The following is a 15039-nucleotide window of genomic DNA, read 5'->3' as shown; positions in this document are numbered from 1 at the left end:
GGCCAGGAGCTTTGATTTGACACAGCTTGCAGCTTGACCCTGGGGCAGGCCCCAGAAGCCACACTAAAAGTTCCTGCACAGAATGCCAGCCAAGTACCTGTGGACAGAGTGGCTGGAGGTAACAATGACAATGCAGAATGGTGCAGAGAGCTTCCTGGCTATCTATGGACTGAGACCTCTGAAACCGTGAGACCCAAAAACGCTTTCCACCTCTATGTTGTTCTCATCAGATCTTTTGGACACAGCAGCCAAAAAGCTGACTGAAACAGTTCTTGACCTTTGAGGCAGCATCTTGGCCTCTGGGGACAGCCCTGAAGCACAGGATTGATGCACCTTGGAGCTGTACAAACCAATGGCCCTGGATTATGAACCAATGTGAAGGGCACTGATAATGTAACACATAGTTCTGGAGCATTGCACACCAGGGAAAAGATTAGATCAGGCTTTTTGATGGACTGTGAAGAGCTAAATAAAAGAAGAAAGTAAGTGTGAGTATTTAACTGAATTGTAGGATAAGGAAGTCTCTAAGCAGTAAAGAAAAGAAAAAAGTTATATAAGAAAAAGTGAATTTGATTACACACACAAAAAAATTATATACGTCAAAGACCACAAACTGGAAGACACATGTGCAAGTAATATGACTGAAAAGGGTTAATAATTTTAACATAAGAAGAACATCTATGGGGCTGGGCTGTAGCTTAGTAGAGCACTTGCCTCACACATGTGAGGCACTGGGTTCGATCCTTAGTAACACATAAAAAAATAAAATAAATGAATGAATAAAGATATTTTATCTATCTATAATTAAAAAGATATTTTAAAAAATAAAGATCATTTTGTTGTTGTTGTTGTTGTTTTTAAAAAAGAACATCTATGGAAGGTCAAAAAGATAGAAAGCCAGGCATGGTGGCTCACATCTGTAATCCCAGTGACTTGGGAGGCTGGGACAGGAAGGTCTTAAGTTCAAGGCCAGCCCAGGCAATTGGTGAGATCCTGTCTAAAAAAGAAAAAGACTGGGGATATAGCTCAGTGAATAAATGACCATGGATTCAATTTAAAAAAAGTGAAAATATTCAATCTCATTAGTAATTAGATGAGTGCAATTAAAATATAAGAAAACCACTGTGCACTACCAATGTGGCTTTACCAAATTGACAGAGTTGTTTTTTACTTTGTTTGTTTGATTTGTTTCAGGCACATCCTCTCTGGAAACCAAGTTTCTAACCTTATCCTTGTAGAAATATTCAGAGATTTGTCTTCAAGGCTGTTCATTGCACCGTAAAATATGATTTTAATATTACAAACATCCCAGAGCGTAATAGAAAACTGAAAGTTCCCTGGCTATCTAGCAATCGTGAGTTGATTAAATTAATGCTCACACCTTCTGAGGCTGGATGAGATGCAGTAGGCAGAAATCACACGATGATGGTGAAAGACATGGAAAACAGTCTTTATAAATTATTACATAAACATCAGGATAAAACTATAATCAATTTGAGCCAAATTACATAAACACATCGGCTTGACTTAAGAAACTGCCTCTGGGCTGGGGATGCGGCTCAGGGTGTAGAGCTCTTGCCCATCACGCTCAAGGCCTTGGGTTCCACTCAAGAAAAGAGACAAAGGAGACAGAGGAGAGAGAGAGAAATGGAGCCAGGGAAAGGCTGAGTATGTGAAGGAGCCCAAGAAGTCAGAGCCTCTAGCCCCAGAAAAGCCTTCAGCTGGAGACAAAAACAAGAATGCTAGTTGTTTTAAGCCACTGAGTTTGGAGTGACTTGTTACGCAGCAACAGGTGACCAATGCACAGAAAGGGATGATCTCAAACCCCTCATGGTATAGGCCATGGTCTAGTTTTTTGGGATAGGATATAGAGGGCTTGAAAAAGCCTCCTTTGCACCATCACAACACACACTACAGAAATCACGAAAATACATCAGAGAGCTGGGGGTGCAGCTGGCTCCCTATTGGGGTGCAATGGGGACCACTGGGGATCCCAGACACCAGGGGGGTTGTCTGCTGCTCCCTGTGCACCTGCTGTCTGTTCAGCACAGACAGAAGGGAAGGGTGGTCCTTCTGTGTCCCCACACTGACCCCTTTGCTGTTTCCATCCTCCAATAACAGCTATTTAACCAGCCTGAATCTCATCCCCATTGTTCCAACGACCAGGTGGTTTCCTCTCTCCTAACTGGACCTTACCTGACCCGTGACACAGGTATTCAGTTCAATGCACCCATTTCTCTACCATGTTCTCCTTTAGGGGCACAGCCAAGAGCAAAGAAGACCCCCTCCTTACCCACACAAGCCTTGTCAGTTGACCCCTGATAACCTCTCCAGACTCCCCTGCTACAACTCTACCCTACCCATCTGGCTCCCAGAACTACTCCCAGCCTGTTCCCCCAGCCTGGCAATTTTCTGGATCTCTCTGTACCTCTTGAGCCCACTCAGAGATAGGCCAAAGAAAATGAGACCTCCCAGAATTTGAGGAAATCTTGTAGAGAAGGATTTGTTTTGTTTTTTGGTGTTTGCTTTATACGTTGATAAAAACAGCAGCCACAGAAAAAGAATGATTTATTCTCAGATCGATTCCTTGCTCTCCTTTTTTCCTTTCTTGTTGTCATTTTCTTTCCTGTAGAAAGTTACAAGGTGAAAAAGGGACCCCGGGGTGTCAGGCTTAGCTCTTTCCGACTCCCCTTTGTAGCTTGAGTATCACCATGGCGACCTACTTCTTCCAGAGGATGGGGTGCTGAAAGAGGGTGAGGTGTGAGCCTGTGTGTTTACACACATGCCTGCACACACATTCACACCCAGGTGCACACACACACATTCTGGTCTGAAAACTCACCTACCCAATGAGACAATGGGGCCAACGCTTCCAACAACGTGTAAAACAACGGAGGTGTCTTGAAATTGAGAGATGACAGGAACTTCAGTTCCTGTGGTTCAATTTATAAAGTAGGATTTGAAGTGAGGGAAAAAAATGGAGTCTCTACCACCTGAAGAAGGGCGACATCCCCAACACAGCAAGAATTTTAAAGAAACCAAACGAAGCAATAAAAAACAGAGCAGGCCCTGTGCTGCTGTGGCTGTGCTGGCTTGTGTTTTAAGGGGAGGACAGCACCCTCGGGGGCAGCAGCTGGACTAGGCGGGTGATTCCCAGACGTTACAATGAACACTCTGCGGCTTTCCTGAAGGCCCCAGCACATAACCACAAGTAAGGCCCCTGGGATACGGCAAAGTCATGGACCCACAGTAATTAGGAAAAGGTGCCCCACCAGCCACCTGGTGTGGGGGGGATCATGGAAAGGGCCGAGAAGCACTGGCCTGAGTGAAATCAGACACCCTTGCTTCATTCTGTGGCTTCAGCCTTGGCATTTATTCTTGAGTAAGAAGTGTCAGCAATATGATCCCAGGGAGAATTTAATCCCTTCTAGCTCTGCACCGTGGCTGTCAGGACTTCTTGTAAAGCCAAGCATCCGCACTCCAGCGAATGGCTCCCTTATTGCCTGGTTACCCTGGTGAGGCTATCGGGCTTCCCTAACTCAAACTGACACTTTTTCTAGAAAAAGTATCGGAAGCCACCCACGCCCGACAGTCTGAGTCCAGGCCCATCATCACAGTCACAGAGGAGACGAGCCACCCATGTCACCACTTGAGACAAGAGCTCCTCACAGCGAGCGGCCTCCACCTGATGGCGATGTCACGTGTGCACACCTTTACCATGCCCAGGTAAGGCCACTTGTGTGACCAGCGTACCATTCCCTCCCCGCAGAGTTCTCAGTGTCAGCATGGACCACACCGCCGTGTCTTACTCTGAAAACACTTTATTATCTTAATACCTGCATGGTATTAAGACCAGCTGCACACACCCACTCACAGGCCACAGCCAGCCTCCTCCCCTGCTCCCTGCAAATGCTCTTCTTCACTCTCTGTGGTCTTCAGTTAATTATTGTGACCCAGGATCATGAGGGAAGAATTGTCCTTGGTGCTGTAGAGGGGAACAAGATTCTAAAAGCAGTTTCTACTCACACAAACAAAAGCACACAAACAAATCTATGATAAAAGGAGCTTTGCAATAATTGCAGAAGAAATGTACCAACCAGAAGCTGTTGGTGTCCCAGAGGAACTGTCACTCTGAGAAGCAGGAAGTCAAGGAAACTCCCTGAAGCAGGAGTCCTAAAGAAGGGAGCCCATCTCGTGGGGGTAGAGTGGGAAGAGCCACAGGCACAGGTAGCAAATAGTGTGTGGTAAGGTGCAGGAAAGCTTGGGCGGAACAGGAGGACCAGTCTTCAGGGCCTGTGAACTAAAGTCACGGGAGGCCGTTGTTCTGGACCGAGTTCCCCCACGAGACCCCAAGAGACCAGACCAGACCAGACCAAAACAGTCACTCATGCTAAATGCTGCAGAAGAAAAGTGACATTTTAACGATGCAGTTAGATCCCCAAACAGACCAGTTTTTCCTGAAAAGAGTAGATTCCAGCCTCCTCTGAGTCAGCCTGACAGGGACCCCCCTCTGCTTTAACCCCACCAAGTAATTTCTGATGTTAGCCAATCAGCTTTTCTGCCATGCTCTGTTCCCTTGTTCCCACCTTACAAAAGCCACTGTCCTGCCCTGGCCATCCTGGGAGCTGACTTCTATTTTGTACAGTAGAGGCTGCCCCATTCATAAATTGCAAATAAAAGTCAATTTGATCTATAACTAAATTTGTTGTGATTTTTGTCTTTTGACAATTCTAAGCCCATGAATTATTTTTAAATTTTTTCTAGTTGTAGATGGATACAATACCCTTATTTTATTTATTTATTTATTTATATGTGGTGCTGAGGATCAAACCTAGTGCCTCACACCTGTGAGGCGATTGCTCTACCACTGAGCCACAACCCCAGCTCCATGAACTTTTTTATAATCAAAAATCATAGCAGCAAATATTTTAAAACCAGGACTACATATAGTAAAAAGTTGAAGAGCATTTACCTGCAGTTGGAAATTTTTTGGCTCGTTCCTCAAAGAACCATTCCCCAGTTTTTGCTTTCACGTTTCTGAAAAGCAAGCAGAAAAGGGGCCTTAGAATAGGTACGAACAGTGCTGTTTCCGCCCCAATAGTGGATGTAGGGAGGGAGAAGGGGAATATCACAACATATTAATTTTAAAAGGACCAAACACCTCATTTTACCTATTTCTTACTGAGGTTAACCAATCTACAAAGCTAGTCTCCTGCTGTGGTGTGCTGTACCCTCCATGCTACAGGTACATGGGATGCATTCATATTAGCATATGCTGTGCCCAACGCAGGTCAAGAAATGTAATATTTCTGAATACACACAAAGCAAAACAGAATTGCTATGGAAATAGTCACATTGCCATGATAATGGTGGTATATACACCAAGCAATGTCACAAAGGATGAGCTCCAGAACCATTCAGCCTTCTGCAGTCAGCCAAGAGGAAGGTCCCCCCCAGGTTACCGTCAGTGTTTACCAGGATATTTGCAGAGCACCAACAGGCCTGAGAAGGCTCCGGGGAGGAGCTGAAGTCCACAATTCTCTCTGTCAATAAGCTTTGACAGAGACCAGGGAGGTGGTTCCAAGGGCACTACCTGACATCAGGGGAACAACTGTGGTCGGCCAGTTGGTCTGGTGGCCCCCCAGGACCAGGCCTCGCAGCTGCTGGCTCTCACACATAACTGCGCACAGAGCTCTTTATGTGCTGGCTGCTTGAAACTGAGGTCCCAAAGTGTGTTTTGCTCTCGACAGTTGTGACGTTTCTGGAGAAACCAGAATTGTTAATATCCTTTAGGATGTAAAAAGGGAACACAGATATTATCAATTGTTTGATAATACACCAGATGGGCTGGGGGGCCGTGTAGCTTAATGGGAGCATGCAGGAGGCCCTGGGTTTAGTGCCCCACACAGCAAAAATATTATTACCCTAAATACATAAAATGTGTCACTAAACTTGACAACTCCTTGCCTATGTAAGTTTTTAAAAATTGAAGTTTTAACTTTTGTGGAAAGTCTTTTTTTTTAAATTTGATTTGTTGAAATAAATTCTCTGCTAGGTTTAGGCTATAACCTAAAAAATGGACTTACATGAACTCAAATAGATTTTTTTTTTTCTTTTTTAGGTGCAAGGAATCAAACCCAGGGCCTCTCGCATACTAGGCAAGCACTCTACCACTGAGCTATATCCCCAGCCCCTCTAATGAACATTTTTAAAGTTAATGCTTATGAATGCTGTTAATGTAAATAAAATCACAAATATATGCCAATCTACCTTTTTAAAATTACCTATCTTTTTCTAGCATTAGTAAATGTCAGAAGACCTCAATCAACTTTTTACCGTCATCTGGTTAGGAACTATTATTCTCTGGTTTAGAGTAGAACAAGGAAAATCTACAGTGTTTAAAAATTTTATGACAGAATTTTGACATTTGGTACCACATTAAGAATCAAAAATATGTAACATGCTCAACCATGATATATTCCTAGGGAGACAGAAAAATGGCTGATCCATAAAATCAGAAACTCAAATATCTCACCTTCTAGATCTACACAAAATACCTGAAGGCACCGCAGCCTCTCCACAGCCTTCCCCTCTACCTCGAAGGCCAGCAGAGCATCGGAAAACCAGGGAGGGTTGGGCTGGGCTGGGCTCAGTGGAGGGCTCTGGTTAACATGGGCAGAACCCTGAGTTCAATCCCAGCACTTCCCTCCCCCCCCCCGGAAATAATAATAATCAGGGAGAGCGTGGAGAGGTTAATGAGAGGTAAATTCACACCCCTGTGAAGTGCTCCGTGTACTGGGTGTTCAATTTCTGAGGATGTAAGCAGGCCAGGTCTGATCATCAGAGGAGGTGGGCAGGAGGGGGCCTCCAGCTGGCCAGTGGACTGCCCCTTCCTGGGCTGTTTCTCTGGAAGTGGTGACCTGCTAGAACTCATCTACTCTCCCACACTTCCTCACCCATGTGACCAAAGCCCTCATATCATCTGTTGAGCCAACCAGACACAGGCTGGCCTTGAGGGGTGACCATACCCACAGATGCCCAATCATAAAAGATGAAAAGCAGTCAAGGAGAGGAAGGTAAGGAAGGTGGGCACACCTGAGTAAATAAATACCGCAGATACCTCTCACTGAAAGGATCACCAGCCCCAGTTCAGGACCTATACACTGAGCAAACTAAAACCCTAGTCCCGTAGTGCCAGTCATTAAAAGAACCATCTAATCATCTCATTTAATCTCAACTGAGTCCTCATGAAGTTTAAACAGCTAAGTTGGCCCACAGAGATTTGGGCACAAAAATCAGAGTTTCTTGAGCTAATCTGAATCAATGAATGAAAGGATAAAAACATCACCATCCCTTACACTCAGACATTGCTGGTGGGACTGCAAATTGGTGCAACCACTCTGGAAAGCAGTATGGAGATTCCTCAGAAAACTTGGAATGGATCTACCATTTGACACAGCTACCCTACTCCTCAGTTTATACCCAAAGGACTTAAAATCAGCATACTACAGTGACACAGTCACATCAATGTTTATAGCAGCTGAGTTCACAATAGCTAAACAAGTGAACCAAACTAGATGTCCTTCAACAGATAAATAGATAACAAAAATGTGATACATATACTCAATGGAATATTACTCAGCCTTAAAGAAGAATGAAATTATGGCATTTGCAGGTAAATGATTATAACTAAGAATATGGTGCTAAATAAAATAAGCCAATCCCAAAAAAATAAAAGCCGAATGTTTTCTCTGATAAGTGGATGCTGATCCATAGTGGGGTGGGGGTGGTGATAGGGAAGAATGAAGGAACTTCGGTTTGCGTAGAGGGAAGAGAGGGGAGGGGTGGGGCTGTGGGGATAGGAAGGATGGTAGAATGAGACAGACATTGTTACCCTAAATACATGTATGATTACACTACTGGAGTAACTGTGAACCATGTACAGCCAGAGGAATGAGAAGTTGTGCACAATATGTCAAAATGCATTCTACTGTAAAATTAATTAATTAATTAATTTAAAAAACCCACCACCATCCTAAACTACATGAAGACCACTGATTTTTGCACTGGAGGCCATTTCCTCTGACTGCTAGCTTTGAGCTACACCCCTGTCACCCCTTCAGACAGAACTAGCCATTATATAAGCAATTACTCCATAATGACTTTTATAAGGACTCCTGTCTACATGTGTCCTGAGTTTCAGATGGAGGACCACCTAGCACTCTTATCTAGGAGAAGCAAGTCAATTCTGAAGTCTCTGTCCCCCCAAGGCCAACCCAGGGTGGCATGACTCATGTCAGTAACCAAAGGAAGCCTTTGATGCCTCTTCCCAGATGATTAAATCAGAATTGGGCTAGGAGAGCTTCTTGAAACATTTTAAGAGCTTAGTAGGTTAACACTTTTAGTAGGTTAACATTCTCAGGTAGAATCATGACTTGCTTATTTAAAAATTTTCAATCAACCCATAAATGCATCTCAAAAGGCAAACACATGGGGTGTGGAGAGAGCAAGAGCTATGGAGTCAGGGGAGACCTTCCACTAACTAGGCAGTCCCCTGCAGGAGGATTCTTAGAAGAATCATCGCCAAGCACCTGGTGCATATATGGTGTTTCTGGAGGTTTCAGCATCCACCTTCATGGTCTTGACCCTGTGAATGCTGTAATTTCATCAGCAAAAAAATAAACAATTGTTGAAGAGCACCTCGCAAAATTCTAGTCCACAGACGTTCAACAAATGCTAAGGAGAATAGAGGATCCTAACAGAAAGCTATTTGATCTCACTACTATTACCAGTGAGCCACATGTTGGAATGCAATTTTATTTTGCATCTAAGTTACTTGCATCTGCAGAGGCATAAGCTATGGCACCTGTGCCTCATACACCAAGAAAAGTGAACATATGCAGGCGCAGTGGCACATGCCTGTAATCCCAATGGCTCTGGAGGCTGAGGCAGGAGGATTTCAAGTTCAAAGCCAGTCTCAGCAATTTAGTGAGGCCCTAAGCAATTCAGTGAGACTTTGTCTCTAAATAAAATACAAAAAAAAAAAAAAAAGGTGGTGCTGGGGATGTGGCTAAGTGATTAAGTTCCCATGAGTTCAATCCCTGGTACAAAAAAGGAAAAGAAAAGTGAGTTTATTAAATATTAAGGTATTTTTATCAGTCAATGCAAGAGGTGGAAAGTTGGTTTGCATAATCAGGATTCATTGACTATCTGCAAAAGTACATCTGTGCAGATCTGCTCTTCCACCAGTGCCCTAATGGCAAGGAATCCTCCAGAGAGCTCTTAAGAGGGCCCTGGTGGCTCATCAGATGCATGAGCTGAAAATAGCCAAATAAAGAAGTTGGATTGTAAAACTGAGAAAAATCTAACTGCTAGTTTGTCCAACTGCTTGGGGATTCCCAGCTAGAACAGACCTGTGTGTGCACACAGTTGAAAGCTTTTTACCTCAAATAATCTGTATCTCAGATGCTTTGCAGTTACAAACCAGTGGGGTTTTTCCAGAAGCACATCTGATCTGATTTTGACTTTCTTACAAGAAAAGAGACCAATCCTGAGTAACCATGAAGAGTCAGAGAATCGAGATAAAGATAAAGAAATGATCTCATCAAGCTGCTATCAACAGTTCTTGCAAAACATTTATAACTGTCCTTTCCTTAACTTCAGAGAGAGGCAAGCCCCCAGTCACACCCCATGCCAGTCCCAGCCCCAGGCACTGTGAAGCAACATTCCCCCTCTGCAGGGGGCACCCTGAGAACCCGGTGGGAGCCTGACGGGTAGAGCCCACAGCAGGGTGCACTGAAGTTTAGCATGTGTCATGCCCTAGAAACATGTGGGGTGGGGGGACACACTCAGGCACCAGGTGGAGGAAGTGGCTGGCACAATGGCAGGGAGGGGCAGGCACCGTGGTGAACCCACGGCCCACTGTGAGGCATTGATCAGTATTGAACTCTGTGCAGGCCAAAAGCAACAAGGGCTGGGATGCCTGAGTCTCTGATTACGAGAGTGAGTCTGGGGCTGTGACTTCTGGTTTGCTACATCTAGTTGATGAAATAAGAGAAACTCTACTACAGCCTGACAGAGCTGTGGAGGTTCAAGGCCTGGACTATGGGAACTGGGCCAGGTGCCAGGTGCCAATCCACCTTCCCACATTACCCAAGGGGCACAGGGAGGAAGGCATGAGAGCATAAAAGTAACAAATTTATCAGTGCCAGATTGTGGAGCCTGAGAATTCCTTTGAAATTAAATATAAAGTAACCATTGCAGACAGGCTTGGGGAACTCCCTTCAAGGTTACAGTTTCAGTTCTTTGTTACAATTTTCTTTGTCTTTCTTTCTTTCTTTCTTTCTTTCTTTCTTTCTTTCTTTCTTTCTTTCTTTCTTTCTTACCATTTTGAAAGGGAGAAGGAATTACTGTTTTCTTATCAGCTGACTTCAATACCATAGTTACAAATACGGAAATATTGATAACCGAGTGCATAGCAGATTGGCAAACTCGAGCATTTCCTTTTAAAGGAGCACTTTGTTCATTTCCAAAAACCACAGTGTAATTTGAATCTGAAAAAGGCACCCCCCAATCCTAGTCCCCTACATCGCCAAACATCACAGAGGGAGGAGGGACTTGAGAGGACAATCACAAGGGTCAGTTTTGCCATTAGGCAGAAACCCAGGGGCTGTCTTCTTTCAGCAGAATGTGGGCTTAATAATGTTGATTCTGAAATATCTGCTTTAAAGGAGCAGAAGACGAATCATCTGAAATCTATGAATCACACACTGCATGTACTTGGTATGGGAATGGGCTGTGCACATGGGAATGTTACTGTGGAAATTCTCGTAAGAGCGTGACCTAAAGGAACAGCTAGCCTCCCAGCATCCTCCCAACTCCAGCACTTGGCTACCATGCACTGCGCCAGCCCGGAACGCTGCCTCCTGAGGCTGACCTTCAACTTAGAGATGGTAAAAGACACAATGAAACAGGAAGCTTACTAATTCTCAGAAAGTTATTTTAAAGGCAGGACTTGCCCTAACTAATCAAGTGCTGACCACAGAATGAATAGGACTTTCAGCAAGAATGACATACGTAACACTATGAAAACATTCTCTTCAGCAAGTACAAAATAAGCTTTTTTCCCTAAAAAGTATTCCATAAATGTCTACGTTTTTACTGCTTGTTTTGGTATTATAAGGTGTCGAATAACAAAATAATCATTACATTCAGTACATGCATAAAAAGAATATTGTGATCATCTACTGTGTTCCTAAGAAAACAATGCACATGTACTAAGTAAAATAGGCAAGCTGTATGCAAAAACTAAAACAGATGTCAGTGCTAGGTCAGAACCAGGAAACACCATATATTACCGGGTGCGGTGGCACCCACCTGTAACCCAGGGACTCAGGAGGTTAAGGCAGAAGGATGCAAGCTGGGGGCCAGCTTCAGCAACTTAGCAGGAACCTCAGAAGTTAAGCAAATCCCATCTCAAAATATAAATAAATAAATAAAAAGGTCTAGGGATGTAACTCAGTGGTAAATCACCCCTGGGTTCAATTCCTAGTACCAAAATAAAACAAAACAAAACAAACAAACAAAAATTAAAAATTAAAAAATCTTGGGCCAAGGATCTAGGTGAGTGGAGCCATAGAGTATTCCTTGGTGCAATCTAGTTCAGCAAGATTGAAACTTGTACAGCAAAGAACAAAGCTCTTCCCTTGTGAAATCAGGCTTAGTGGCTATGCTCTTGAGAATTTATAAATGTATGACTCTGAAATATTTTACACATTAATTTAACTTGTCTTCATGTATTTTTTTCTCTTTCTTTCTCTACCAGGGATTGAACTTAGGGACGCTCAACCACTTAGCCACATCCCCAGCCTGTTTTTGTGTTTTATTTACAAACAGGGTCTCTCATTTAGAAACAGAGTTGCTTAGTGCCTTGCTGTCGCTGAGGCTAGCCTTGAACTCGTGATCCTCCTGCCTCAGCCTCCCAAGCCACAGGCAAGTGCCACCATTCCCAGCCAGGAGTACATTTTCTAACCTCTGAAAGTTTTATTTTAAGCAGGAAACAATTTTGTTATAGAACCATTATTGAAATTTTGCGTGATTTTCAATAAAAATTCTCCCATGCGATGTAGAAAACACAATGAATGCATCCTGTGACAACACGCTTATCTCCAAATCCTAATCAAAAAGGCACCCGAGCCAAATTAAATCCCTTATGATAAATTCCAAGATGTACGTTCACCATTTCTGCTCTGCAACAGCTCAGGACTGAGAACTGAGGAAGTGATGGTGAAACGCCAAGATCAAGGTCTGGGTCTGTTTCCAGCTGAGCATTATGCTGCTCCCCATTGGCACCAGCTGTGGCACCAGAGGCACCCGAGTTAACTAAGAAACCACCGTGAACCTGCTGCAAATTGAAACCTTAGTCTAAAATCTTCTCATTGTCTTATTAAAAAGTTCAGTGGCACATTGTTAAAATATTGAAAACATGGAGAATTTCTTGAGCAACAAGTTTTGAACCTAATCAGACCAAAGAAGTCTTACTACCAGCAAAATAGCCCAATGAAAACAAAGCAAAACAAACTCTGGGGCTCAGGGGTGCAGCTCAGTGGTAAAGCACTCACGTATCACATGTACAAGACCCCAGGTTCCACCCCCAGCATTGCAAAATAATAATTGTAATAATAATGATAAGTATACGTAATAACCTCTTGAGAATTTGTAAATGTATGATACATATTCTCAAATGAAACAGGAGCATACTCACAAATATCTGAAGAATGAATCTGTTAGGTCATAGCCAATTACAAAGCAAGTGGGAGAGCCTATGTGATAGCAATTTCTCAGCAATCTTGTACTTCAGAGATGAGCAGATATCTCCCAGACAAGTGGAATTTGAAGCCACTGCATATAGAATTGTTATTATTATTATTTTTTTTTTTGCAGTCTTGGGGATGGAACCCAAGGCCACATGCATGCTTGACAAGTGCTCTCACTGAGCCATATCCCCAGCCCTAGAACATTATTTAAGAAGAAAAAAAAAAAATCAGTACAAACCTAAGTCACCAAGTTCAATCTTACCTTTAAAAAAAAAAAATGGGGCTGGGGTTGTGGCTCAGCGGTGGAGTGCTCGCCTAGCACATGCAAGGCCCTCAGTTTAATCCTCAGCACTCCATAAAAAATAAATAAATAAAATGAAGGTATTGTGTCCAACTACAACTAAAAAATTTTTTTTTTCTTTTTTTTAAATGAGCAGCTTGGCGTAGAGGTGTACACCTGCAATCCCAGTGACTCAGGGGACTGAGACAGGAGGATCAAAGTCAGCCTCAGCAACAGCAAGGTGTTAAGCAACTCCATGAGACCTTGTCTCTAAATAAAATACGAAATAGGGCTGGGGATGGGATTCAGTGGCTGAGTGCCTCTGAGTTCAATACCCAGTACCCAAAAATAAATAAATAAATAAATATTTTAAAAATAAGCAAAAACAAGCAAATATATAGCTTAGTCTCCCTGACATTTCAACATAGTTTTATCTTGGGCCATTTCGTTTTTTTTAATTAATTAATTAATTTTAATTAGGTATATATGACAGCAGAATACATTTTGATTCATTGTACACAATTGCAACACAACTTTACATTTCTCTGGTTGTACACGATGTAGGTCACGCCATATGTGCAGTCACACATGTACCTAGGGTATTGATGTCCATCTTATTCCACTATCTTTCCTGCCCCCATGTACCCTCTCTACCCTTCCTCCCATTTGCCCGATCAAAGCTGGGCCATTTCACAGTAGAAACTCTCAATAAATTCCATGGGAGGGAACCCAAGTGTTAAGCAAGGGTACGTTCATGCTTCTGTCTGCTTTCCTCTTCCTTCTCCCCAAGCACACCCTTCCTACTGGAGTCACCTTCTGGTTGGCGCCTGCCGAGGACCACACCTGCCCTCTCCCTGCAGAAGGCAACGTTCAACCAGCTTCTTGGAGGCCCTCTCCACCTCCTCTTCCTTCACCGCGTTCTCTCTGTTGCTCCTCTCCCCCTTCTCTGTTTCCTCTGGTTCTCTGAAGCCTTGAGACTGCTGCAAAGCTAGCTGCTCGCTGCTTGGCCAGGCCTCAGAGCGGGCTCCACTCTTCCCTCTCTCGTCCCTGCAGCCGAGTTCCCTCACCCCTTTTTGAACTGCCTCTCAGTCCCTACCACTTCAGCACCAGGCTCCCACTGGGTGCTCTCCACTGCAGGACCTTCTCATTGCTCTCTTCCCTTCGTCTTCCGCCTCTTGAGTCCCCCAGCAGAATAACACTCTTGGTAGGTTTTCAGGGAGTAAAGAGCCTTTGCTCAGCCTTCATTCCTGCTGCCTGGGACACAGCTATTTGAGTAGCTTTGAAGACTCTGCCCTCCCACGCAAGTATCCCAGCAGGTGGCCACAGTGGGGACTCAGAGGGGACCTGGGCTCCAGGGCACACTATATTATGTCTCAGCCTCCCCTTCTCCTCCACAAAATGAGGATGATGCTAGTAGCTACCACTTGGGATTGTTGGAAGGTTTAAATAAAGCTGACAGGAGTACTCCAGCTACGGATGCTCTAGAATCCGCCTCTTCCCTCCCTCCTCAGAGCTCCTCTGAGCTCCCCACCCCCAGCAGCTCTGCTGATGGCAGTCCTCCAAGAGAGGACTTTCCCTGGAAGCAGAAGCCCTCTAAACAGGTCCCCTGGGCCTGCCACACAGCCCAGGCCAGCCCAGCTCACAGGCCTTTTGCTTTGCAACAATCTGTAAGTTGGTCTGTATTTTTTTTTTTAATATTTATTTATTTATTTTTTTAGTTCTCTGGTCTGTATTTTTAATTGCTACCCCAGAGCTCCCCATTCCTGAATTTAAAAACTTTCCCCCCTCATCCTGTCCTCAAAGCACTTCTTCCTGAAAAAGGAGCCTCAAGCTGAGGGAGAAGCAGGGGAGAAAATTGAGTGGGGTCAAGAGGATTTCTCAGGTCCCAGGGGAGGCAGCGAGGAACAGCCTTCCAACAGCCTTCTGAAGTTTTACAAAGCCTCG

General features: G+C 44.0%; 1 protein-coding gene across 5 annotated transcripts in view; it reads right to left on the bottom strand.

Annotated features, from left to right (window-relative positions):
• Sytl3 (synaptotagmin like 3) overlaps positions 1 to 15039 on the bottom strand; it is a 68617-nt gene that overhangs the window by 39832 nt on the left and 13746 nt on the right. For all 5 annotated transcript variants that reach the window (XM_046456636.2, XM_046456633.2, XM_046456637.2 and 2 more), the window contains exon 4: positions 4973 to 5037. In XM_046456636.2, the coding sequence (XP_046312592.1) occupies positions 4973 to 5037 (65 nt within the window). The remainder of the gene's footprint in view (positions 1 to 4972; positions 5038 to 15039) is intronic.

Source organism: Marmota monax, unplaced genomic scaffold, assembly GCF_021218885.2.
Source record: "Marmota monax isolate L192 unplaced genomic scaffold, Marmota_monax_Labrador192_F-V1.1 WCK01_AAM20220418_F8-fsc00164, whole genome shotgun sequence".
NCBI lineage: Eukaryota > Metazoa > Chordata > Mammalia > Rodentia > Sciuridae > Marmota > Marmota monax.
Note: the sequence above shows the minus strand (reverse complement) of the source record. Positions and strands in the feature narration are given on the sequence as shown.